The sequence below is a fragment of the Alosa sapidissima genome, chromosome 21, assembly GCF_018492685.1.
Source record: "Alosa sapidissima isolate fAloSap1 chromosome 21, fAloSap1.pri, whole genome shotgun sequence".
NCBI lineage: Eukaryota > Metazoa > Chordata > Actinopteri > Clupeiformes > Clupeidae > Alosa > Alosa sapidissima.
In genome coordinates this window covers 14,734,384-14,762,039 of record NC_055977.1, presented here as the reverse complement: position 1 = coordinate 14,762,039, position 27,656 = coordinate 14,734,384, and the positions used below count along the sequence as shown (strand labels likewise).

The following is a 27,656-nucleotide window of genomic DNA, read 5'->3' as shown; positions in this document are numbered from 1 at the left end:
CCACCAACTGGGGGCGGTACGTCGAGCCTGAAAGTAGGACACAACCACCAAAGAAGCCTGAAACGCCTGAAGAAAAGAAGAACGTGGGATGTGCGAGCACTGAACGAAGGAAGAGCTAATGAAGGAAAAATCACCACGAGTACTTTCGCCTGTCTGCTGGGAAGTTTGATAAGTTGGCCCATCGCACCGCTCCATGTCCACCAGAATACACACAGCACACCTGTTGGTATAGCTGAGAGACTTGCTTATAGCTTAGCCTATAGCTAAGTAGCCTAATAAGCTTACAAAGTAAAGACATTTTTCTAAACACAGCAGTGTCATGGTAAGAAAGAGTTGTGCGTACAGATGTCCTCAATTAAATTTGTATTGCGTCTTCACACCTGCCTCATACCAAAAAGTATGAAACAAAAACCTGTAATTATGACGTGTCAATGAAAGTTTTGAAGTAGCCTAACTCTTTGTGTTCATAATGTATAATGTCTCACTGTGATAATGGGTGTAAGGCAATCACTTTGTGTCGTGGTCGCATACTGACTCAATATTCGAACTCCATTTGGTCCAATACCCCTATACTAGTTCAAAGCTAGGACATATAACCAATATTTTATCGCAAGACTTAACCATTTTTGTTAATGGGCTATACATGACAAAACGTCAGCACAAGTTGTCAGTGCAAGCATTTATTTCCACAATGTTTGAACAATAAACACAACGGTGTAACAGAAAAAAATAAAAGTTACTAAATAAGTTAACACACTAAAACACAAAAACACAAGAGAAAATGAAAGGCCTATTTCTTTGGCCTTTTTAGTGGTGAATCCAAAGTTATCCAACTTTAAGACACCTGATGCCCGCTTCTGAGTAGAGTTTAGATTCTCTGCCCGAGGTCAAATTTGACCCGACCCGACCCGCAGGCCGGGTCGGGCCGATATTTCCAGCCACTATCCTTGGGCCGGGTCCTTGATCAAGCATTTTTTTTTTTTTTAAATCATTAGCCTACTTGGGTGGGGAGCTAAAGCTATGTCATAGTCAGACTCAGAAATATTATATATTTATCAAAGTAGGCCTAAGTAACAAGTGTATAGACGTTTCTTCATTCGGATTCATTTGCAATCCATTCCATTCTGAATAAACAAACATAGTTTAGCCTACATTCTTCATCCTCCGTTGCATGGGGTTGCAGGGGTAGATGAGGAGGAAGAGGAGGTTCCAGCAGTTGGGCCTTTAGAGGAGAGGGGTTTTCCTACAGAGGTAGATGAGGAGGAGGAGGAAGAGGAGGTTCCAGCAGGAGAGCCTTTTGAGGAGAGGGGTTTTCCTACAGGGGTAGATGAGGAGGAGGAGGAAGAGGAGGTTCCAGCAGGAGGGCCTTTTGAGGAGAGGGGTTTTCCTACAGAGGTAGATGAGGAGGAGGAAGAGGTTCCTGCAGGGGTATTTTTTTGTGTGGAAGGTGGGAGATGGCCAGCAGGGGAAGCTTTTTTGGATGTGGAAAAGAACGAAGATGAGGGGGAGGGGGGGGTGGCCTGTAGGGGTAACTTGTCTGGTTGTGGAGTGGGAACGGTGGGAAGATTTGGTTGCTGATGAAGAGGCTTTTTTCACCTTCTTCACCCTCACTGCTGAGAGGACCTTTAAAGCTTCCCTGATTTTCCGATCCTTCTTGTCATTCATTCTCTCTGTCTTCTTAAGATAGCCTTTGTACCGCTGAAATGATGAGAGACATGACCTCCTCAAAGCAGCACTAATCCTCATGGTAGAGGCTGTTTGTTCTGCTGCCTTCAGGTGTGTCTTGATTACAGCAAAGCCTTCATGTTTATCTCAATGTTTAGCCGGACCCTATCTTTCTCAATGATGTCATCCATCAGGTTGAATGAACCTTCAACAAGAGGCCCAGTAAACAAAGAGAGCAGTGCCCTTACCAATTTCCTCAAGACAGGGAATCGGATTGAGCCTTCTGGTGTCTTCATTAAAAAAAATTCCCTTCACCAGTCAGCATCAATACGTGCAGCATTGTCATCAAACCCTTTGCCCTTGTCCTCCAAATCCAGGTCAGTCTGGTAGGCCCTCACCTCTTCATCCAGCTGGCCCAGTTCATCAATGGTGATGACATTTGGCAGAGCCTTGGCCAAAGTGCTAAATGCATCAAGTATGTGTTCATCCTGGATTAACGAAGGTGACAGTGCAGACAAGGAGGAAATGATAATGTTGCTCAAGGGGAGTTTTTTTAGAAGGAATGCAGCTGCCTTGGTGTAGCCTTCTCTTAGTGAGGTGTACAACTCCTGCACCCATGGTTTCTTCTCCACCCTGGCCTTGTTGACGGCAAAATGGCTGAATTTACCAACCGACAACAATTTGTTTGGATACTGTAGGTCTTGATTCTGGATATCCAGTTTCAACAAGCCCTTCACATCCAAGGGGATCGCATCGGGCTCATGAACTTGGAGAGGACATCTCTCACCAGCAGCACCATCTCAACATGCAGAACATGAAGCATAGGCTTTTCATGCTGCATTCTCTTGAGAAAGACCTGGAAGGATGGGAGTATCCCTGCAATTCATAATAAAAAAAAATATTTTTTAGAATTCGAGAATCTTCAATGCACATACATTGCAACTTACCACTGAAAATATTTCAAAACTATATCAATTCAGAAAGAATGTGGTTCCTGTGATAATTAACTGTTATTGTTCCTCAAGCTCCTTAAAAGGTGCTCTAAGCGATGCCACACATTTTTTAGGCTAAAACATTTGTCACATATGTCACTTACTGCAAACATCACCTAACCAACCGCTAGCTGTCTGTGTCCTGAATACACTGTAAAAAAACACAATCTCTGTGGACAGCCCAGGCTCCAAAAACGGCAACAAAAACAACCTGGGCAAACCTAGCCCATAAAAACATAACAAACTGTTCCAGCAAATCACAGACGAGATGTGCGTTTAGGAGTTTCAATTGCACGGGAGGGAGGGGGAGGAAGTAGCGAGCTAGCTCTCTGTTTTGTTTGAAAGTCAAAAGAAGTGATGTTACCCAGCATCGCTTAGAGCACCTTTAATTTAAAAATATATACAGTATTATATATGTTTACCATACCTCTGTATAAGTCGATCATGGCTGTGAGCTTATGGAACTCTGTAAAAAGTACACAGATCCTTGTCTTCCTGTCACTATTTGTGTCGGTTAGGCCCTTTGCTGATTTTGCAAGTTGTTGATGTAGTACATCCATCCTAGCCTTTTCATCAGATGTCACCCTATGCTTTTGCAGAACCTGGTTGAGCAGCCATCTGTAAAAAAAATAAATAAATAAAAACACAGGACATACATAAGATTAAGAAGAGTAAAGTTCCTTTGCATTTGAGACTTTAAATTTAATAGAGAAAATATTGAAGGGAAAGACTAGACTACTGCTATCTCACCTGTATTTGCGCTGATCATGGGGTGAAAGGAAGCTGAAATAGTGTGCAATCAGTGGATCCACTAGCTCCCTTACCCTGTTGCACACTTTCAGCATCTGAAGGAACCTGCTGCTGATGGGGCGGATCAGGCTCTTGCTCTTCATGTGTAATAGAGATTGAAACTCTCCAAACAATTCCTTCTGCTTGGGGAACTTTTTTCGATGTCATAGTAGACATCTGTGCAGAAATCATCAACAAAATTCTTGAAAGGATTCAAAAGGGCCTTGGCAGCATTTGACACCATATGCACCGTGTCTCCATTGATGTCAAGGAGGGATTCGTTTTGTTGTCTGATCTGCGTCTCCACTCCAGATCGCTTCCCTCTCATAACACTGCAGTTATCTAACAAAACAGACACAACCTGATCCCAACTTAAATTGTAGGAGTGAAGGATTTCTGCCATTGCATTTGTAAGGGTTGAGGCATCTGCAATGTTCACTCTCCTTGAGCCAAAATGATGGGTCACAACTTTCCCCATATCCTCATCAAAAAAGCGTACAAGTACATTTAGAATCTTGTCCATATTCATATCAGTTGCCTCATCCGCATTCAAAGAGAACATCTTTGTTTTCAGTTTCATGGACAACTCTGTTTTGCAATGAGCTGCAATTCCATGTGTGCACAAGTAGGAGGCGTATGCATTGGACAATGACAGCCTGGAGAGAGCGCTCTGGTCTTCTGCAACTGATCGAATCAGGTTGACGAGGCTGCGATAAGGTCAGGGACAAGGCATGCTCTGCTATGAAAGAGCAAATGCGTACTTTTGTGCGCAGACACGGTCAGCCATAGAGGGACTTACTTCTGTTGTGGTGGTTGTTGCGCCAGGCAATGAAGATGTGTGCTGAAGAGCTCTAACATTAGCCTTATGGCTAGCATCAGAATTATGGCGTGAAAGGACTTTCTTGCCATTGCTCCCATACACGATTGTGGCAAACCACACAAAAGCAAACGCCTGGCATTTTCATTTTTTTACACCAAGAACTAAATGGCTTGCCATCATCACCTATTTCGCATAGCCAAGCCCATCTCCACTTATTTTTTACCGTTTTATCAATTTCCGACACATCAGTGCCTTCCTTCAGTAGAAGTGCGGCCATGCTGCCAAAACTGAAAGTAAAATGACGTGCTCCGATAGGCTCGACTTTCCTAAAGGAAAATGTTCGGATGTGCTTTTAAATTTGAATTAACCCTGACCTTTATTTTTTGTAACAAAATCCAGGCCGGGACTCATTTTAAATAGCCTAAGCCATGTTTAAAAGTATAGGTCTATGATAGGCTAAACCATACCGCTCATATGGCCGGGATCTTTTATTTACTTGGGCTGCGCAAAGCACAGGCCTTTATTTGGGCATGCTTGTGCGTTTTATTGTGAGGCATGCATTTAGTGTGGAGCTGCATACCGGTAGACTGAGATCAAAAGCAGAAGATTTTCGGTTTGGTTTGGGATTACTTTTGGACAGTTTGATTATATTGCTAAATGTTTGAATAGATGAAAACTGGGGATATTTGATAGTTCACTATTATGTTTCATGTTGAAAGAGTGTCAGGATTTCACCCGCGATTTAATGCGATAGAAGCCGCTTTCATTCATTGAATGTGCGCTGTGCTGTAGTGGAAACCTTACTGCCTAGCCAAGTAGCCTAAATTGAGTTTTTTTTTTTAAGTATGCATGATTTACTTTTTATTAAATTCGTAGGCTGTAGGCTAATGCCTCCAGTCGCGGCAACAATTGTGTTTAAATGTAGTAGGCACAGCCTACTGCTTCAGCCTCTGGCAAGCTCAGAAGGGGGCGGCAAGCGACTGAGCTTGAGCGACGTTGGAGACCCATGGTGTAGGACAACGACTTTTTATTTACCACAGTATTAAACCCACCAACAATATATTCACATTCACATCCCATCAAAAGACAAAGGCTCATGACAGAAACAACATAATAGCCTACATTTTTTCTTGCTGTGTTGCTTCTTCATTTTCCTTGCACATAGGCCTACTAGCCTCCAAAAAGAGAGAAGGACAAGTGTCCGCTCGATTGCCTGTTTAGTAAGACAAGGCGGCTAATCCAAAACGTCGGTTCATCTTTCTTTCTTTGATTCCTTAAATGCATGTATAGCCTATAAATTGGCCTCTTATTGTTAGTATTATTAGGCTATTATTCCTATTATTATTAGGGTGTAATTATCATCATCATCATCATTAAGTTTAGGCTACTGCACAGGACTCTGCCAAAACCCAAATTTGCAGATCTCGTCTTTGTTTTAGACTTAATTTGTGTTAAGACATAACATAATCAACATAATTTAACTGAATATAACCTAACTTATTTAAACTAACTACCTTTTGAGACTGATTGGGCATTGAACGCTGGTGTATCATTTTCTGCTTTATGAAGTTTTGCGTGTTTAGGCTATCATGCTTCGGGAAATGTCATTGCGCAACCTCTGTTCAAGCGAACTTCTCAAACCTCTGTTCTTTTTTTCTCTATCGTAGCCTACCTAGCCCTAACGAAGAGAGATTTTTTGAGACGTCTGTTGATTTTGAACCTTTTAGTTTAATTCGTTGTCCGTCTGCCAACGTTGATTGATAAACCGCAGCCTTCATGCCAAAAGCGAAGCAGCCTGGCTCCAACAAAGCTGTTTAAAAGGTTTTCCGTATAGCCTAATGATTATTTCATCAGTAGGCCTATTCTTTGGATTTTATCATAGCCTATGACCAGGTTATTTAATTAGTATCCTAATAATGGAAACTTTGAGTCGGCTATGCCATTACCGCCATTCGGTCATTTCAATAGTAGGCCTGGGCCCAGTTTCCCGATAACGACGGAGACACGCTCTTAAGAGGGTTTTCTACGATTCATCTTACGATCGTTCGTTTGGTTTTTCCGACTGTTTCCCGAACATGCTCGTAGCGTGAACGCGCGTGCACTGCTCTTAAGATGCTCTTAAGGGGAGCTGTCTACGTTAATAGTTCTGAAATATCCTCTGATTTGACGGTGATGTCAGGTGACTGCACGTTACAGCTATAGGCCTACTGCTTAAACTTCGGATCTACACATTAATTCACATCAATACGAAAATAGAAACACTTTGACATCTGCATGTAGGCCTAAGCATCCCAAGTAGGTTATATACCATACACAGACATAAATAATTGTAATTATTTAAGATTAGATTGTTGCACCATGCAATAATTTTTCGCTGTGTCACTTAAGAACATGTTTAAAGATAAGAAAGAAGTCGAGTAAGAAAGTGAGGAAATGTGTAGGCTTAGATTTTGATGTAGTACTAGGCCTACAGACTAAACCACATGTTCCTTTCTCTGCTTTTACCTCATAGGCCTAATAAAATATATCCCTCACTTAGCAAAGATAATGGCAAACTATTCTGGCAACGTCTCGTTTCATGACTGGATTGCATTTTTGTCCGCTTTTCATCACATTATTATGACCATTTAATGTAGGCTATACTATTTTGCACGCTAAAATCTGATTCATCAGGTAAACACAATAAAGAATGGGAACATAAATTGGATTATGTATTCTAACTTGTAATTCCTCTGTATGTCCTGTTGGTGACCTCAGTGAGAAGTAGGCTACTGTTAAGATGCTCTTAGCCGGTAACGAGAACTCTGGAGCACTCGTAGATCTACGAGTGTTTTCACGACGTTCTTAAGCTACGATGGTTTCGGGAAACAGTCGGCAAATCTTAAGACGTTCGTAAGAGGGACTTTACGACGCTCTTAGGCTTAAGATGCTTTCGGGGAACTGGGCCCAGAGCTGACAGGAAAAGTTGTTGCGAATCATATCGGTGTTGTAGACCCCCCCAATCACCCCCTCATTTTTTTTCTCTTCGGATCTGCACCGATCTCATTTTTAGCCTTTTGAAACCCGAGTTGACGGAAATCCGTCGTAGGACGGAAAACTTTTATCCATGCGCAACAGCATCCTGATGCACAGTGTTCTATAATGCTAGAAAACAATCAAATAAGGTAAGATTGGACATTTGGGCCACTTCCTTCATCTGTATTATTGTTTAGGACATTTTCCAACACATTAAAGAATTGTCCCTAACTGAGCAAATTTGTAATTTTGCCTGGTACATTTCCAAAGACAACCCCAGAATGTGAGCATGAAATGATCGCAAAAAAGACATTTATTTCATCAGAAAGAAAAACAAACCTGAAACTCTGAGAGGAATGGCTGGTCCGTTTTTAGGGTCAGCACATAATCGTACACCTCCATTCTTTCAACTGCTGCCCTGGTGGATCTTACGAATGGTCTGCTAGGTGATTACATGGCCATAAAATAAATATTAGTATTTTACATAGTTGTGTTATAGTTCCTTTGGGTAAAGTGGGTTTGGATTTGTCTTACCTCTTGATAATCGAGATACAATGCCACTTTTTTTATCACTTTGGGTAAAGTGTGAATGTGTGTATTTCATTGATTTGTCTTACCTCTTGATTCTTGAGATACAATGCTGTTTGGTTATGGTTACTTTATGTTGAGTGTGTGTCACATGTATTTGTCTCACCTTGTGATTTTACTATGACTGTGTGTTTTCTTGTTTTGGTCTTACCTCCTTACTTCCCTACCACGAGATTCAGCCTTTTCCAAAAATATCCCACAGTGCAAATGCATTATGAGGTTGCATACATACGCAGAATTGGGCTTTCCATCTGATCCTGTGTTTGGCATGGAAAGTTAAACAATATGAATTTGTGAACTTTTTAACAAGGGTGAGCATGTTCTAATTATCTTTGATTTGTATTATCTTTACCCAAGGTCTCTGCCATTGCTTCCATGATTTCCAGGCTGTTTTTGTTCAGATGGCAAAGAACCATCGCCAGATGGGGGCGCCAGTCACCCCAATCGTTCTTGGCACGCTCCTGTGAAAAGGAGTATTTAAATTTCCAACACTCATTGTATCATATTTCTCATGTCATAATGATGAATTAAAATGTTAAAATGATAAATTCACAAATGTATGGGTACAGAGAATATTGTCTGCACCACACAGCAAGGCAACCAGATTCAGCACAATTTTGACAGTCGTCTGGTCCTTGTAAAGTTTAAGCTGTTGAGCAGTATTTAGCAGACATTTGATGATTAGCAGCGGTGGATTTGGAAATCAAACTTATAGGTCAAACAATTGCCAGGTGGTGACGTCACTGCTGCTCCACCACACGTGGAGTTTCTCATGGCCTTTGCACTATCCATTCACAATATTTGTCCACACACAAACTTATACACACACATAAATGAGCAACCAAAATGACACCGACACTTACACAGGCAGCTGTTGGTACTATTCCCAAAAAGACTTGATAATAGGTCTTCATGGGGTCATTTGGCTTGAGGTGTTCGATAAGCCTAATGAAATGAGTGACGTTACAAAGACACCATGTTAAGGCAGGTTTGTGTATATGTATAATTGGCAACATGTTTTTTTCTTTATTTGCATTATTCATGGTTGAGGCTCTCTTAAAGGAATTATCCAGAGTAAAATGCACTTTAGATCAATTTACGGATGATTGGGAGTACATACGTTGAGTTGACATCCAAGGGAGCTTTATCAGGATCCTGGATCCATGAAATAACTGGCCTTTAAAAATAAATATCTGCGGAAGAACATTTATTTATTTACAATAATTATGCATTCACAAAGAAAATTGGTGTGCTGAAAGGTTGGATTTTTCCTCATTTTGTTAATTAAGGCATTAAGATCAATTTCCAAAAGATTTGATTTTAATTTTTTATTCCTCTTTTTAGTCAACTTTAGCAGCATGTATATGTACAGGGTATGCAAACTTATGAGCACAACTGTATTTAAATTATAAATATATAATGTATAAATATATATTTATACATTATTCTGAAATAATATGTGTGTATATATATATATATATATAAAATATCAAATATATAATCCTATAAAATCCTGAAGTGGAGTATTCTGGTTCAGAGTTGTGAATGTTTAATGTAATTAATCAGCTGTGTAAGTTTTGTGGGGCTATCTATTAGTTAAAATGTTTAGCCTATTCACCTGTAAAATATCCATCCATAGACATATAATGAACATAAACAGGCTGATAAAACACAAAAAGCTACCCCAAATGCAATGCTATCACATCTTTTCTAATTCTAGGGTGGTATACCATGTCAAAAATTACTATGAGACTTATTCCCCTTGAATATCAATTGACCAAAATTAGGGGGTGTGGCTCAAGGACTAAATGTTGTAAATCTTTATTTTATACTGTAACAATCAATGTCTGTCAGCAGATTGCCGTGCAAAAAGTACAATACAGTAACCCCCCTCCCCCACACACACACACAATAATGTGTAACTTTTTAAAAAATATTGTAGCTATAGCACCGTTGATACCACATAGCAAGTAGTGTCTTGTGCATTTCTCATTATATATTAAAAAATACTACAGATTAAACTGTCATATTGACAACTTGACAAAGCAGTTTGACTATCTTGTTTAAGCAATGGCATAAGGACTTGTTGATTGCACTGACAGTTTCATTGGCATAAATAGTCACTTTTGAAACATAAAGTAAGTATTTTGAGCGAGATACTGCTTAGGTAATTTTGCACTAATTGATTTCAGAAATATACTTTTGTGCAAATGTTAATGATTTGAAAAGATGCACAGATCCTAATTGCCATGGAATTCTGTGAGTCACTTTGATTAAATTAACCTTGATCTGTGTCTCAAATTATGTTGTCTTGAGTCCTTGAATTTGATGTTGAAGAAAGAGAACCCTGACTCAGGTTCAGATAAGACAAACACCCAGATTTGGCTCAGAAGAGGAGGTTTTATTAGCAGATTAAAAAAACAGACCTTCCACAGTCCTGAGAGTATTCCACAGGGAAAAACACACTGGGCCAGTCCTCATCAAAAGGCCGTCTTCAGAAATTGAACAAAAATAGCTCTGAAAGAAATCCTCTGGAAAAAAAGTTGATGCGATGGGTCTCATGTTCAGAACTTCACATCAGTGGTGTTTTGTCCCTCAGCGCACAGGATGCACACTGCTCAGTCTTTCATTGCTGACATATCAGTTTCAGCTTCATTTAATTGATCTCCATAAATTAAATGAATCATACAATCATGAAATCACCAAAACAAAAATTTCTTCAGCGATTTTATAGTGGATTCTGTTTGTAGATTGTCCTCCTATGTTTTGTCTATTTGTCTCCCTCTGCAGGGGCTGTAGTGTATTACTGCTGTCGGTCAGAGTCTCCGCCCTTCCTCGGTCTGCTCCTGGTTCTCACCTGCCCTGTTCTGTCTATCAATCACCTGCACCTGTTTGCAAATTCGGCCAGTCTGCCAGAAAGTTCTGATGACTCGTTCGGAGCTGACAAATGACAAATTAGTCACAGTCTGACAACATTATTATGTAGGTGTCTATTTCAACTCTATCCAAGTATTTGAAAATGTGATAGGCCTACTTACTGTAGTCCTCTTTGCTGAACTCTTGATCACCATCTCCATCAACATGCAGTGGGAATGGGCCCACCTTCCTCCTCGTCCAGCTGAGGTCTCCCGTGGTCAGAAGCGGACAGAGTACACAGCTTCATTACTTGAGTAAAAGTACAGGATCCCTTTGCTAAATTTTACTCAAGTACAAGTAGAAGTACAACGGTCAGATGTCTACTTAAGTAAAAGTACTGAAGTACTTGTTTTTAAAAGTACTTGAGTATCAAGAGTACAAGAGTAGCCTACATTTTCTAAATATTGCATTACTGCCACAGTGCTTACATTTATGTACAGAAACGTCCTACATGGAGTTATCAAGTCCTTTTCATCTTTTTACTTTACTCCACTACATTTCTATCCATAACCGTGAGTACCTGTTACTTCTTCTAAAAAAAAAAAGGAAAAAAGAAAAATCTCGGAAACCCTCAATTTGTTGTTTCCCTCTCAAACGTGATTGGATAGTGCAGGCGCCACTGATTGGGACAGCCTATCAGCAATCACCTTCAGCTTTCCGCCAAAGTCAACTCCATGGTAAGATTTACAGTGTTTCCCCTAGAAATTTTTCCAGCAGCGGTGCTATTACTTGGCGGGAGGGGGGGGGGGGGGGGGGGTTGTTGCGCATTTTTTTTTTTTTTTTATATCATACCTTCGTGTTTCTTTTGTGGACATTTTCAGCTTTCTTTTACATTATTGGTTAAAAATGATAGAAGAAAAATTAAATGGCACAACCATTTAATGACCATTAATAATTAAAAGATTATTTACAATTTATTTAAATTTGTCTTAATGGCAAAGGCCACACCCAATCTGCGAGCACTTAATTTTTCTGGGCTTTGAATTGAATTGAATTGTGGGGGGGGCATTAATGCTGACACGCATGCACGTAGCCAGATGCTCTCCTTGTAGTCTAATTCTCAGTCCCAAAACAACAAACCCACGTATAAAAAAGTAAATACTCACTTTTCTTCTACATCACTCCCACAGTTACCATACAACTCACTCACAATTAACTCGAAAAAGACCTAGGCTACTTGATTGAAGTGCGACCGTTCGTCTCACCGTCAAGAGAACGCTGAAGTTATGAGAACATGTCTTTCTGATAAGAGAATATAGGCTCCTATATGTCTAATGCCGTAAACGTAGAAAAGGTCTGTTTGTGATAGCCTATTATAGCTAAGTGGACAGAATTTAGGCTATACGTATATGCCAACATATGCTCATATTTCCTTTAACTATCAGACAGTTTAAACAGGCCAAGACTGTGTTTGCCTAGCTTTCCCATGCAAACATTACATATAGCCCTACGCTAACGTTACAAGTCTAGGCTACAATTAACGTTAAGACCATACACCTTGTAGCACATTGGTTTACTCTATTGCATTACTTACGTTTTAATAATTTGTCGTTGAATGTTGATGGAGGCTCATCTTTGGGAAATCAGCTCTCTGGATAAAATTGTCAGCCGGAGCAAGAGTTCTCAGAGTTGACGACACGGGGGGTAAATCCAATCAGCAGAAAGAACCGCATCACAACAGTAGGCTAAATCGCAACAAACTTTTTTCCCCCCATGTTAAATTCATTTCGGTAATCATGAATTGGTTTCTTTTATTTGATGTAGGCTAGGAGAGGAGGATGCATGTTTCACATTAGTGTCAATGTGTCAAAGCAGGCTTTGGATCAGAGGAATTGCTCAAGCTTAACATATGGCATAGGCTACAAGCGAATTCACGGCATACAAACAGCTTCGTGATGAAATATAACTAATATCATTTTTTATTGTCACCAGGCCTATAAGTAGACTATTTATTGTGTAACCTACAAGTGAACGATGACACCATAGGCTACACTGTGGCGGAGCAAGACCCCATCAGTCGGATAGCTAAACAATGTAACCGTGTTCAGAACGTAGGCTAGCCATATGGGCTGCAGACTTGTCTTTGGGCTTGTAATCACCTGACACATCATGCCGCATATATGTCCTGAATAATGAGAGGCTAAGTGCGGATTTGATGCACTTAACTTACTCAAGACTTTCAGAAAACAATTTCGAGATGACGTTGGCCATTGTGCTTTTACAGTGTGTTAAGTGAATCTCGTGATATTATGTTGCAGCGGCGCTGAAAATCCAGCGGCGGCGCTGCGCCGCTGTTAAATACATTGTAGGGGAAACACTGATTTAGATAAGAGACGAAACCATAGACGAAACAATGGATGAAGAAGCAGCAGGTCCATCCCGGGAATGTGCAGTGCCAACCTGTGGCCCCACCTCGCCAGACTATTTAAATTTTCTGAACAAGTTAATGATAGTTTTCGCTTCAAGTGTTTCAATTACAAAATAGTATTTTGTATTTGAAATACGTATTGTAAATGCATGTATTAGAAATAGGCCTACTGCCCATCCCTGGCAACATAGAGTACAATATTTTCCTCTCAAATGTACTTGAGTAAAGTCACGAGTACTCCCCAAAAATGATACTCAAGTAAAGTACAGATCCCTCAAAATTGTACTCAAGTACTGTACTCATGTAAATGTACTCCGTTACTGTCCGGCTCTGCCCGTGGTCAATAGTTGACCCTTCCGGATCTGTGGAGAGATATGAAAGGATGATTCTGATTGAAGTCTGACAACATTAAAATGTAGGTGTCCATTTTGACTCTTCAAGACTCGTAGGCTATTCACCCATATTGAGTTTGAGTTTATTCACAATACCACTTCAAACATTACAATAATCCAGTAGCGGTACAGAATCAATTGGGTAGAGTGAATGGGTCCCCCAAGGAAGCTAGGCAAGCTTATAGGTGGGGGCCCATGGTTCATGAAAGGGTAGTGGTACAGACAATGGTATACACAGTTACCACCTGTAACCAGATGGTGATGAATAAATGCACGCAAAGCGCACCAAAACACATAAAATACCTAAACTGAAAATATGATACTTACTGCAGTCCTCTTTGCTGAACTCTGGATCAGAATGCTGGAGCATGGTGGACAGCCATGCATCTTCACACTCTTCACCTTGATGTCCATCTCAAGGTCCTCTTTTCTCCTCCTGTCTGCCATCTCCTTCTTGAGGCACTTAACCTCCTTTTTTGCTTCTTCTTGCTGGTGTCAACCCTCTCATTCCTGTGCTGCTTCTTTCGGACTGGTAGACAGCAGCTGAAAAGTTCTAATAAGACCAAACAGATTCTAGGAATTCACTGAAGATTCTAGCCTGACACGTCAAACTCTTCTAGTCAGAATATGAGTCTGATATTGCTCCATTGGGACGTAATTATGGGGCGTGTTTCAACCGTTACGGGGGGGAATACCTCTGCACTCAATTGGATAGATCAGAGCAACGAAATACTGTGAGCTGTAGGAAGAACACACTAACCATCCTTCTTCTCCACAAATGCAAACATTGTTTTCTGGTCTTTTGTATAAGTTATTGTGCTGTCAATATCTCCTACAACACCCGATAGCGAAATCTAAGACCACAAAATACGTAGCAGGATAGGCTACTTGCAAAAACGGATATTTCCCCTCCTTCGCTTTTAAAAATAATTCTGTTGAACACTGATGCTACAAACATGTTATAAACAGCTGGGGAAAGGTGTCGCAAACCCCTCAAGCAGGTGGCCAATCAGATATTTAAAATAAATGACAGAACAGCATGTAACAATGCAAACAAGCTGTTTTCCCTTGATGAAAGTGAAACTGGAGTTTTCCCACATATCAACTTTGGCCAAAGTTTTCAGAAATAATCGTTTTCAGTGATAAAACCTGGGTTCAAAGACGATTGACAAAGCCAACAAAATCAACCTAAGCATGCTCAGATGATGTGAGACGAGACACTTCTGCAGGGGCGTCGGACTGGGGGTAAAACCACTGCTGATAATAGGGGCCCAAGGGGAGAGAGGGCCCTTGAAAAGTCTGGAATATATTTTATTTTACCTGGGATGAGGAACATGGGGGCCCATCAAGACTGCTTATGCAGGGGCCCAGGATCTTGTGCTACGCCCCTGCTCACCTGTCCACCATCGTAAAGTCCAATTTGATTGGTCCAAACAGCTCTGGTTCTAGCATAGTTGCTCCACAACGGAGCAATGCCAGACCGAACTTCCCGACCTCAAATGTTGTGGGCGGGGCTAAGTTCGGCTGGCACCCAGGCTATGAAGATTCTACTTTGCGAATGGAATCTTTAGCGTTCTGTAAATAAACATTCCAGGTGAAGTTACAGCGATAAATCTGAACAGAAACAAAGGGTTTAGAATGTTCAGCCCAGTGCACTCATATTGATTTTTTATTGGGTAATGCTATTTGCACCCCTGGTACAATTAGCAGTGTATGCTGGTGCAATTAGAAGTGAATTCTATTCGTACCCCGGTGCACACAGCAATGTGTTCTATTAATACCCCGTCTGGTACAAATATCAGTGTATGCTATTTGCACCCCTGTGCATTTATTCTGGCATATTGATCACACAATGTAATAATAATTAAAAAAAACATGTTTTTTGTTGTTATGTAACAGGGTGTGAATTGCTCAGCTGTGTAATACACTCTGAATAAGGTCTCATGCTGTTTGCATCAATGTATAGTTAGAAGTGGATGCTATTTGTACCCTGGTGTATATAGTACTGTATGCTATTTACACCCTGGTGCATGAACTAGCTAATTGTTGCAATCAAAACTTCCGTTTGAGAACTGATTTCTTGTTCAAATTGCGCGCCTTCTCTCCAGAGACGTTGGTACACATGCAAACTCACTCTGCCAAAACGCATCACACGAGAATTGAACCCCAGCCTCCCACATACTAACCCCTGTCTGTGACCACTGCACTATCTCCTTCCAAGCAGAGTGCGTTTGCAGGTAAACTTATAGTTTATAGGCCTGAACGTCATATTCACGAAATTTCTGTTAACTAACAAACTGACGGTTGTATGTGTTCACTGAAACAAGATTATGAAAATAAAACACAACTTTTCAATCTAAAACTTAATCTGAACAGATATTAGTGCCGAAACCTTTCAGAATTCTTCACTTTCTGCTGACGAAAAAACGAATGTCCGCCATGTTTTTTGTGTACGTGAGCAATGTCTTTTTGTTGTTAAGTCACAGGGTGTGAATAGCTCAGCTGTGTGGCCAAGGCTATTCATACCAGGGGTGTAAATAGACACTCCGTTTTTTATTTTACAATTGGTTATGGCTATGGTTATGGCTATATGGCTGTATGGTTATGATTCTTGGCAGACACTTTTGTCCAAAGTGATGTACAACAATAACAAGAAAGCTATGGGCCCCATTCCTCTCTGTTGAATTGCTCATGTAGTTCACGTCACACATGATTTGAGCTTTCCAACGGTGCTAGTCACAGATAGTAGTTGCTGTGATAAATCACTCGCGAGAAAGTTAACTTTGAATTACATCAAATTGAATCAGATTTACAGTCAGAGCTCTGCGTCCATCTCCACATCTTTGTCAGTGGAATAGGCTCTGCACTAGCGTAGTGACGAACTTCCGTTTTTGACTTGAAGTTGGCAAACCAGTTTCCTGTTCATTGACATGGCTGTTAAGAAGTACCTGAAGATGAGTGCTTTAGTTGTACCAAAATGTAAGAAACAACACATATAGCGCTTTCACTCAATGCGCTTCACAGTGAAGAGGGGACATTACTGACCACCATCAATGAGAAGCACCCACCTGGGTGATGCACGGCAGCCATTATGCGCCAGGACGCTCACCACAAAATTATTTGTGGAGTGAAATTATTTGAAAACGCTATTATCTCCATTTTTAAAAACATTAAAGAGTCATGTTATTTAGTTGTGTATTTCAGGGAATATCAATAAAATTGCAGTTGTATTGTTTTGATTGAAGATTAATAACAATACCCAATTACAGTTCTACATTAATTACTTGAAAAAGAAATGTAAAACAAATGTACAGTATTTTTTAAAATTTGTGTGTGGAGAGCCTTCACTCACCATCGTGAACATTACACAAATCAGTGACAGAGACAAATCAGTTCTAACCCTGCCATGACAGTATCTGCCCCCCCCCCCCCCCCCATATATTGAACACACAGTAACACACACCCCTGGTTTAGAGGCTTTTGCATCTAAACATCATCCGGCAACCTTTCGCTCAACACCACCATCTACAGACCGTTTGGTATACAGTAAGAGGCTGTCATAATGATCCTACACATCTGACCACCTATCACCAAGATTCCTGATTACAACGCTTCATTTTTGCTTTTTCATTTTTAACTAGGTGGCTCTATATCCCTGAGTGGTTATGGGACGGATTGAGATAGCACCTTAAGACCAACATACAACAAATATTTGGTCCTCCTAGGCCAGGCCATATGGTTCTCGAGATATACACAGAAAACTGTATCAGCCCCACCCTCCTTTTTTTTTCGGGGGGGGGTCAAAATGATCAGAGCGATGTTTCATGGTCTGTCAGTGTCCTGGGAATCATTTACACAAACTTACTGGGAAAATATATTTTTTTTTAAATTCTTAGAAATCCAGAAGAAAAAACATAATTCTAACTAAAACTAAAAAAGTCATAATAATACATTCCCCTAACCAGGTTTTAGGTCACCTTTTTAAAAAATGTATTTCCAAATGTAAATAATGCTGAAACATGTAACATTTTTATTTTAAATGGTTCTTTTGATGGATATATGAACCTTATCATTTCATCTATGGGTGTTATTTGAATGAAGCTAACACTGAACAGGGAGCAATGACAGACAATGAAAGACTGAGCAGTGTACATCCTAAGCGCTGATGGATGAATCCCACTGATGTGAAGTTCTGCACATGAGACCCATAGCAGTGTTGCAGTATCACAGGTGCTCTATGTATGGATGTTGGCGTTTCCCCTCACATAGGTAGCAGATCTGCGCTGACCACCACCTCTCAGACACTGGGTAGAGGTGCTGTCACAGTAGTAGCCATGTGGACAGCAGTGGATGCCATCACTACAGCACTGCGCCTAAAGACCAAATCAATCAATCAGCCTGCATTTGAAATCGGTCTAATACTGTAAAACCTTATTGAAATAAACATAACATAATGCATGGGCAATATACATGGATCATTGGCAGGAATAGTCTCTAGTCTAATTATTTGGATATTAAGAATAGTTTGTAGTCACTCACTGGCAAGTCATGTGTCAGCACATAAGAAAAATGCATTTATTTTTTTCACTCACAAGTGGGTGGTTACAGCAACCCCAGCCAAAATAAGGGCTTAAACAGCATGTTGTACCATCAGGGCAGTGAGTGGTGTGGTTATCGTTACACCATACCACAGACAGGTCTGTAGGCCTCTCCTGAATGGCGTTTGTCTCAGAATCAGGAAGGGAGAGCTTAAGAGGGCCAGTTTCAGGCTCCTTGGCAGGCGAGTTCATTGTCCACTGCAGTCTGAACCATGGCAGGCCATCTTTTACACACGACTGAGCTGCATCACCACAACGGTAGCCAGCTGGGCAACAGTGCAACTGGTCAGAACAACAGACAGCCTGGGAAAATAGGAATATGTTAAGCCATGAAAACACTTGAAAATCATTACACCATGAAACACTTTATGCTAACAGAGTTTTACAACTCTGATTCTGATTTCAGATTGTCTTGATATACAAGTCTTTATGATCTTACAAAGGGATCGTTGCAGCAGCCATATCCTCTCGTGGTCAGGCAGCAGGTGTTCTTGTCTGGACACAGACCCCCATCTGGGCAGACAACTGTTGCAGAGACCAGCCCTACACAGAGGAATGTCAGCACGGCATGGGCCAACATCTGCATCAAAACAAAGACCTTACATGGCACACACTATTTTTGTATTGTGATGTACAGGGGGGTATTCCAAGTACATGGTTTAGTGACAAACCTGAGTAAGTTAACTAACTAACTAACTAGAGTAAGTGGTAAACCTCCTAATAGAAGAGCTGTATGGCTTTATTCTCCTGACTAAACAATGCCATAGGGCTTTTGTTGTAGGAGGTTTACCACTTACTCTGAGTTAACTTACCCAGGTTTTCCACTAAACCATGTACTTGGAATACCCCCCAGAACAATACAGATATCCAAACTTTACTTCAAATTGATTTTATAGTATCCCCACATTCTCACCAGAGTGGAGACATTGTGTTCTGGCTGTGACACACACACGCAAATTTGATGATTTGATGTGACAGGCTATGTAAGTTGTTACCTTAACGCAGTTCCTTCTTGTTTACTTTTGCTGTTTTGAACATTTGTGTTACAATGCATTTGAATGGTTAGAAAAGAAAATCCATCAATGTGATGGATGATCAATTGCACGATTTTGATTTGTTTTTATTTGTCTGTAGAATTAAATTGGCAGAAGGAATGGGTTGTGGACAGACCTCTCCAGCAACAGGATAAACTAATGGGGACCAAGTTCAGGCATCCCAACCTGCAGAACCTTATTTCAGGGAGGTAGCCTACCATGACACCACCAGCACGCTTTGACTACTGGCTGATTGACAATGAATGAGGAAGAGAGGTCGACTGTAACATCCACTCACAGAGGGAATTGATTACAGTAGTAGGTCTGCAAAAATAGCACAAAGAAAGATCAGTCAGGATGCTCTCCCTTTGATTCTCCCTGTCATTTGTGCTATCAGTCCCTCAAACTCGCTAAAACATTGTGTAATTGCGTAATTGGCAGGAGTAATTGCCATTTGTGGGCGTCAAGGAGACGCTATGAATATGCAGCTAGGAAACACCTCAAGCTTCTGGCAGAGTTGGAATTTTCACTAGCCCCCAAAATGCAACCCACAACTATCAGTAGGCAGCCTTTGCTTTCTTAATGGTACATTGTCTCTGTATAGTTTTGATTATCTCCTGGTCTGCTTCCTTAAACTAATATTGTAATAAATGACATAAAATATATGATGGCATGCTATTATATTTTTCTCGTCTGCATATGTGTCGACAAAAGGGAACACTAAAAGTGATAAAACTTTCTTGAGCAATGTTGCTGGACAACCACAGATCATTTGTTTTAATTGATCATGAAAATTTGCCAACAAAAAAAAAAAATAGTTACCATTACATATTATCAGCTTTAGAACCTAAAAAAAACACACATAGGCCCCAGCCTTTGCAGACAATCAAATGAAGAAATTGAAAAATCACACTACTGCTTAACAAAGTGAAGACCAATGACAAAAACCAGGACAGGATACCACAGAAAATGCAACTATCGAGAGACAGAAGCAAATTAAATTGAGACGATAATCAGAAACAACTGAATGAACACAGACGTGCGAGTATAAGGCCTCTTATAGGCACTGGCCACCACAGCCTACCAGATCAAGTAAAAGGAACTCCATTTCACAATACCCATGCAAGCGTTTCCTTACTGTTGCAAAAACTCTTCAAATGAACAGGACAATAGGACGACAATTACAGCCGATTCTGTTATCCAGCAGATGCCCAACCCCAAAACATGCAGTGCGACAAGATGAGACTTGTCACAGTTGAATCTCATCTAATTCAAACCTCCTCTGGCAGAAATCAAAATCCTCCCTGGTGATGACACAAATCACAAAACATGAAGACTTCATGAAAATAAAGAAAGAAATATGTCTGAATGGACGTCCTCGCCTTACTTTCACAGCAATCATCACTGTTATGCTCTCCTTTTCTTCTCTTTTCACCACTCCTCTGACGTTCGTTTACATTCTTTGAAACCCTTTAAAAGCGAAACAGAAGCGTACCCAGAATCTTTCAACAGGGGTGGACTTTTGAGTAGTAGGATGGGCCACTATTTTTTGCATTCAAATTCCAAAAACGCCAAAGAGAGAACCCACAAGGGCAACCCACTACGGCATGGCATGCAGAGTCCTGTCCAGGGATCAGAACTACAGAAGACCAAGGTATTGTGGATTAATGCAATTACATTGAAGCAATAACACTAACAGATGTACTGGAAGATATGACAGAATTCACTAAAAGAATCAGTGTGGGTTTGAAAAAGCAGTTTGGAGAATTTCCTAAAAGCCTAAAAGGGCAGGATACTGCAGGGCCATTTGCATCTCAGATCAGAATTGAAATTCTCAAAACCTGCTTGTTCAAACTCCATATCATCTAATCATTTGTGCACATCAAAAGACATTTCTCCTAATCTTTAACAGCTTCTTAAGCAAATGCTTTAGAATATCCGTGCAACTGATTGTGTACAAATGTCTGCTGTTTTTTTTTTACATTTTCAATTGCTAATGTCATGTTGATCAAAATGCATGCATTGCATGGCAAAGAGCTGATGGCATATCATGGCAAAGAGCATATTCACATTCCAATTGACCAGGTTTAATGTAACTTTTAATTTATTTCCAAGTGTAGATACCACTCCAAAATGAATGAAGAAATATTTGTTTTGATGATTTCATGATTGTATGAATTTATCATTTAATTTATGGGGATCAATTAAATGAAGCTGAAACTGATATGTCAGCAATGAAAGACTGAGCAGTGTAGGCTACATCCTGAGCACCAATAGTTCCCACTGATGTGAAGTTCTGCATATGAGACCCATAGCAGGGTTGCTGCATCACAGTTGCTGTATCTCCCTCATGGCAGATGAAGGGATGTTGGTGTCTCCCTTCACACAGCTCATGGAGGTCGGGTCACATTTCCACTTGTACTCACAGCAGTGCTTACCATCCAGGCAGCATTGGCCCTTTGTGTAATACAGAGAAGACAGAGAGTTAGCAGTGTACTTAGTGATATGTGGTAAACTAGTAGGTATATGTAGGTGGATAGATAGATAGATAGATAGATAGATAGATATGAATTCATATGTTCATATGAACATAAAGTGTAATTCCAGCGAAAATTGACCCAAGGGTGTTTTTCTGCATTAAAACACATCAAATAAGCCGTGGAGACAGTATTTTTCGTTGATCAACCACAACAGAGCTTGCTCCGGTATAAGCTGTAGCCACAAATCGCAGTGGATTAGCTAAGGGCCATGAGTGAAATGGTTCCCAAATAGCATTTTTTTTATCAGTAATATTGTTCAAAACAGCATCAAACCTCGTCAGTAGCTTGCTCAGGGTCCCTACACATAAAACGAAGCACCAACAACGTAGTTAGGGAATACAGAGTTTATAACAGAAGACTATGAAAACACTTACCAACTGTCCCCCTTATAGCTCCTCTTGAAGGAAAGTCCTTCTCAATTGAGAAGGTCTGCGTGCTAACCAGACTAGTAAACAGGCTCTGGCTAGCCTACAATCTTGGGCTTATTTGATGTGTTTTAATGCAGAAAAACACCTTTGGGTCCATTTTCGCTGGAATTACACTTTAAGAATAGTATTTTTGTCTCTTCACTGAAGAAAGAAAGGTAATTCTCTGTGACGACACAGTAGTGTTTTACCAGTGGGTACGGGCAGCAACCCCATTCTCCAGTGGGTGATTTGCAGCAAGAGTTGCCGGCAGGGCAGTAGAAACGTCCGTCACAGCGTATGACCTGAGTGGTCAGGGCCACGCTGCCATCTCCAGGGGCCAGCTCCAGTGTGACCCAGGGTACAGGAGCAGCAAAGTCTCTCACACAAGCCCTCAGCTCTCTGTCACAGTGGAATCCCACCTGACAACAGCCTGCTTTGCTCAGACAGCACGGGTCCAGCTGGAGGTATGCAAACATCTGGTATCAGTGGGTATAGGTGATTGGAATTTATCTTGTATTGCAAGTTATTTGTTCAGTGCTCATGGGCATCAGTGATGAAGATTTAACACTTCTGTTTACATTTTGGAGTCAGAGTAGTCTTCCAACATTTTTAATACATTTTATGTGCTTATTTTTTTTCTTCAAATTAAAATGCTCCATTATAGTCGAGGTATGAGTAGGCCTACATCTAGTGTCAGTTGGTAGGTGATCGGAATTTATATTTTATTGCAAGTTATTCGCTCAGTGTTCATGGTCAGGAGAGGAGAGCATGTCACTGGTCAGTAGTTTGTCTGCAATTGTATGTTTAATACCTGAGCTTTATCCGATCTGAGGGCAGGCAGCTGAGGAGTGGCAGCTATGCGTAGACCCCCCCTCAGACAGTGGGTAGAGGTGACATCACAGTGGGTGCCATACGGACAGCAGTGAATGCCATCCCTGCAGCACTGACCCTGAAAATCAATCCACCACTCAGCCAGTGTCTCAAATCAATCTAAAATTAATAGATTAATAGTTTATAATGTAATTAAAGGAAGGCAATAGTCTTGTGGAATCCAATAACAGTGACAGTTGGCATGAATAACTTCTAATTACGTAAACATTAAGAATATATTTAGCTGGAAAATTCAGCCATTGCCAAATCATGTGTCCAACAGGTAATGATAATGTTCACTCACTAATGTGTATATGCAGCAAAACCAGGATCCATATACGTATCTGCAGCATGTTGCACCATCAAGGCAGTAATAGAAGTTATCACACCACACCACAGACACGCCTGAAGGCTTCTCCTGAATGCTGTTTGTCTCAGAATCAGGCTTGAAGAGAGTCATCTCTGGTTCCTTAGCAGGCGTGTTTTTATGCCACGGCAGTCTGAACCATGGCAGGCCATCTTTCATACAAGACTGAGCTGCTTCACTGCAGTGGTAGCCAGCTGGACAACAGTGCAACTGGTCAGAACAGCAGACAGCCTGGGAAATAGGAATAGGGGACTAAGCCATAAAAACACTTGACATTTATGATGACAATGTACACCTTACAACACTTCAATATATATGCCCTTATATCAACAGGATGAAGTGTTGTCTTTTACTATTTCCAAATATGCCCTATTAATTTTCATTTTTGTTGTATTTTTGTAATTATAGCATGTATATCCATTTGTACAACATATCCCTTATATTTTATTCTACTATATACAGGCAGTTTTCTTCTCCTTCGCTGTATTCATTCAAACTACACAAAAAAAGCCAAACTTATAATCCATTAGCTTCATGAACTCACGGAGGGATAGATGCAACATCCATATCCTCCTTCGGTCAGACAGCAAGTGTTCTTTTCTGGGCACACACGCCCATCCGGGCAGATGACTCTGGCAGAAACCAGTCCTACCCAGAAGGAAACCAGTGCAGCACGGGACAACATCTGAATCAAAAATTAGGGAAATGAAAGTGAAGACCTTAAATGACATTCAAAGTATTTTGTACAAAAAGGTGTTGTAAAATCCAGCAGTCCAAACATAATTTAAAACACTTTTATGTGTCTCATAGTCTGCACATTGATCAGTTGGACTGTCCAACTTGAACACTGAACAACTTTTTCTTATACGTTTAGAGAAGAAATCTTTATATGAACAAAACAAGTGTAAACATGTTTATGCAGAATAAATGTCTACATATTATAGATGGATTGATTCTCATACGTTCTTACAAATTTCTGGCCCAGAAAAAAAAACAGTCAGGTTGTGATCTTTAGTGATCTGATGACTTATTATAGATATGAGCTCCAAGCCACAACTCGCTAGCAACTCACTGAAACCTATGACAGACATTACAGTAAAAACCTCCCCAATGGCACCACAGATCACAAGACATGAAGAAAGATTCAAGAAAAGCAACAAAAAAATATTAAAATTAGTAAGCAAACAAACATCAACAGCATCAGCTCACCTTACTTTCACAGCTAGATGTGCTTGGAGTTATGTTCTCATTCTCTTTTCATCTCTTGCCGACTTGCAATCTTTCAACCTCGGTCAATATATTTTTGGGAACTTCCCCTTTTCGATTTCAAATAGGAAATCTTGCTGTGGGTGTTCCACGTCAATAATTGATGTGATGTTAATGTGTGTATTAGGTTTTTGCTTCTTCTAATTGTCAGGACCCTGTCGGGTCTGTACTCTGCGCCAACCCCGCCCCTTTGTAAGTGTTGTCCAACATTTTGCTTTTCTTTCATTATACTGCCATTTATCTAGCACTTTAATAAATATTCTTTATTAATTATGTGTGGACTTCCATTATGTTCTCATGCTTTGAGCCAAGCATGTGTAACATAATGAACAAGAAATGGCCTCAACATGTAATTGAATGGGAAGCATCTGACCAATAAATAATGAGCCTAACGTCAGTTTGGATAGTTGTGGATACTGTTTTTTAGAATTGATTTTGATTAAGTTTTATTTAGTATAATTTGTATTTTGTATATTTAGTATATTCTTTATCTTCTACAGTCCTTATTGCTTAGTTGTGTTTTTTATATTATGTACTTTTAATTACTTTTTCTGCTGTTATTGAATGTGTGTGTGTGTGTTGTCTGTATGTTCCCCTAGGGATCAATAAAGTATATCTATCTATCTATCTATCTATCTATCTATCTATCTATCTTTTCAAATCAACATACATGGAGAAGGAACTCCATTCCTGAGATAATTTGTGTTAGCAACTCCTAGTCAGTCTCAAAAAGGATAAAGTTGGGAACGAAATTACTCAATGTGTAAACTATACATTACACAACTTTGGTGTGATTGTGCCTACACAGTAGTTTCTAATTGTAAGCTGACAACAAAATAAAATCCCAATGAGTTTTCCAGAAGGTTATGATAAATGATTAATCTTTGAACATCTTTACCAATGGGGTATTTCTCTTCAAAGAGAAGCATTGATTTAAATGAAAAAAAGCTTTGCATAGGATATAGGATACCTATTTAGTATACATGCACATAGTACCTGTATTTTATAATATTCCCTTACATTTGCATTTCTAATAAAGATCATCATGACACATTTTATTTTGTCTCAGATGGACACATTACAAAACATAGGTTATGAATGTAACCTCGGTTCTTTGAACGAGAACACAAGGCGTTAACCAATCGAAAGTCATCCCCACATGACGTCATCAATTTGAACTAATCTCCAATCCCCGTTTTAGGACATTTTTTCATGTGCCTTATAGCATTTTTACAAACTCATCGTATTTAAAACATTCTGAAGCAACTAAATGACCAGATTCACATGGTCAATGAGGAACAAAGGGTTAACGTCACATGTTCTCCTTCAGAAAACAGAGGTTTTATTCATAATCACATGCTCTCTTTCAGTCATGTTTACTCAACGTAAACTAATGGATAACATACCACAACCCTCATTGAGATGGTGGACATCAAAAATCATTGTCTGACTGACATTTGCTTCATCATAACAAGTGCTCTTAGGGGCTCTGTTGAAATGTCCATATTTACAATTTTAAAAACAATTAAAACGTTGTGACAATGTTAATGTAAAGACCCATGTTTATCTTGCCCCCATGGATAGTGAGGAGGATGGTAAGAGAGGTAAAAATATTCCATATGGATCATTGTTGTTGAGTTACAAAACAATCTTCAAATGTGGCTTTGTGCTAATAGATTAAAGCATGCCATGCAGGAAAAAGCTGAATGCTACAGTGACTTTGTGCTCTGCTGTCAGATGTCTTTGGCAACAAACACTCAACGTGGATTTGGCATACATACTGATATGACTATACTGAAACAAACCCCAAGCCTAATGATAAATATGGTGGAGGGTCTGTGATATTACAGGGCTGTATTTATTCCAAAGGCTGGAACCATATTATGCTGCAGTGCATGATATTATGAATGTATCTGTTAGTCTTTGTCATGATTGGATCATCCAGCATTTAAATTTGGCAACTGCCATTGGAACTTGCCATTGGAAATGTTTTTGTTAACCGGTTATCTGAAATTTAAAATAACCTGAACCTGAAAAATAACCTTTGAACTGTTTCTAACACTTACGTATAAGAATACGTACATTTCAAGGTTAACTTCCCTAATCATTATGACCGCCACTAGCGTAGCAGTCATACAGGGATTGTCAAAGTTTGTTTTGTTTTTTTCATCAACTTCCTACATTTTTGGTCAACGATTCCCGGGACACCGAAACACCGGGGCACATGTAACTTGGTGAGCATGTAGCCCCACAAAATGTTGTTTGGTCCCCGGGGGCCACCCCCCCCCCCCCCCCCATCCTCCCACCAAATTGTGCTCTCATTTTAATTGTTGCACAATTTAGTAAAATGTGTGCACGATTTACTAAATTGAGAGAACAGTTTAGTAAAATGAGCGCACTATTTAGTAAAACGTGCACACAATATAGTAAAATGAGTGCATAATTTACTAAAATGAGCGCACATTCTCTCAATACACACCTCTTGGGCTCCATACAAGTTCATTTCCCAAAAGATTTTGTTATACTTCTTTTACTCAATTTTACCAGGAGTGCCAATAAATTAGCCTAGAAATCTAGACGCGCCCCTAGCAGCCGCAAATTACATTTGCTGTTGCTAGCAACTCTCCGTTGGCTTGTGAGCTCCAGAAATCGAAACTTAATCAGGCCAATGAAATCGTGTATAGAGTCGTTAGGTGGGCTTAACATAATGATTGATGGCAGAGTTGCAACGGTTTGGCTTGAATTCCCTGCTACTTGAAAACAAATAAGATGGATGTTGCTGTTGGCAAACAGTGTGACACGAGTTAAGCTTTTATTAAGTAGGCAAACTGAACTAGCCAACTAGCTCCGCTGGTGGGAAACGCATGGGACTCATAGCGCTGCCGCTGTCCTATTGCGTGCAGAGGGAATTTGAAAGACAACTGATTATCCCGCCCCTCGGACTGAGCACTGCGAACGGTGAGTGCCCAGACCCTACATTTTAATGTGGGTCTGGCTCGTCAGGCTACCAATAAATGTGAAGGGCAATG

At 40.2% G+C, this 27,656-nt stretch overlaps 2 protein-coding genes and 1 long non-coding RNA gene across 8 annotated transcripts; all 3 read right to left on the bottom strand.

Annotated features, from left to right (window-relative positions):
- Window positions 1-7,392: 7,392 nt before the first annotated feature.
- Window positions 7,393-8,049, bottom strand: LOC121695253. The gene is made up of 3 exons (XR_006026049.1): window positions 8,021-8,049; window positions 7,621-7,723; window positions 7,393-7,410 (listed from the first exon to the last, which is right to left on the bottom strand). It is a non-coding gene; the product is annotated as an uncharacterized LOC121695253 (long non-coding RNA).
- A 5,823-nt stretch (window positions 8,050-13,872) lies between these two features.
- LOC121695244 (progranulin-like) lies at window positions 13,873-21,062 on the bottom strand. Of its 5 annotated transcripts, XM_042075905.1 has the most exons (6): window positions 20,565-21,062; window positions 18,583-18,723; window positions 18,138-18,446; window positions 17,811-17,918; window positions 13,969-14,098; window positions 13,873-13,891 (listed from the first exon to the last, which is right to left on the bottom strand). In XM_042075905.1, exons 1-5 carry the CDS (start codon window positions 20,577-20,579, stop codon window positions 14,009-14,011), a joined length of 663 nt encoding a protein of 220 aa, XP_041931839.1. In that variant the 5' UTR covers window positions 20,580-21,062; the 3' UTR covers window positions 13,873-13,891; window positions 13,969-14,008. The 5 variants fall into 5 exon arrangements, with proteins under 5 accessions (XP_041931839.1, XP_041931838.1, XP_041931842.1 ...); XM_042075904.1 differs by lacking the exon at window positions 13,873-13,891 and having other exon boundaries at window positions 13,938-14,098; XM_042075908.1 differs by lacking the exon at window positions 13,873-13,891 and having other exon boundaries at window positions 13,938-14,098; window positions 18,138-18,257.
- A 197-nt stretch (window positions 21,063-21,259) lies between these two features.
- Window positions 21,260-24,687, bottom strand: LOC121695239 (progranulin-like). 2 transcript variants are annotated; one of them, XM_042075894.1, is made up of 6 exons: window positions 24,571-24,687; window positions 23,906-24,046; window positions 23,299-23,592; window positions 22,936-23,073; window positions 22,334-22,582; window positions 21,260-21,634 (listed from the first exon to the last, which is right to left on the bottom strand). In XM_042075894.1, the coding sequence occupies exons 2-6, from the start codon at window positions 24,044-24,046 to the stop codon at window positions 21,506-21,508; spliced, it is 951 nt and encodes a 316-aa protein (XP_041931828.1). In that variant the 5' UTR covers window positions 24,571-24,687; the 3' UTR covers window positions 21,260-21,505. The 2 variants fall into 2 exon arrangements, with proteins under 2 accessions (XP_041931828.1, XP_041931829.1); XM_042075895.1 differs by having other exon boundaries at window positions 24,576-24,592.
- Window positions 24,688-27,656: the final 2,969 nt, after the last annotated feature.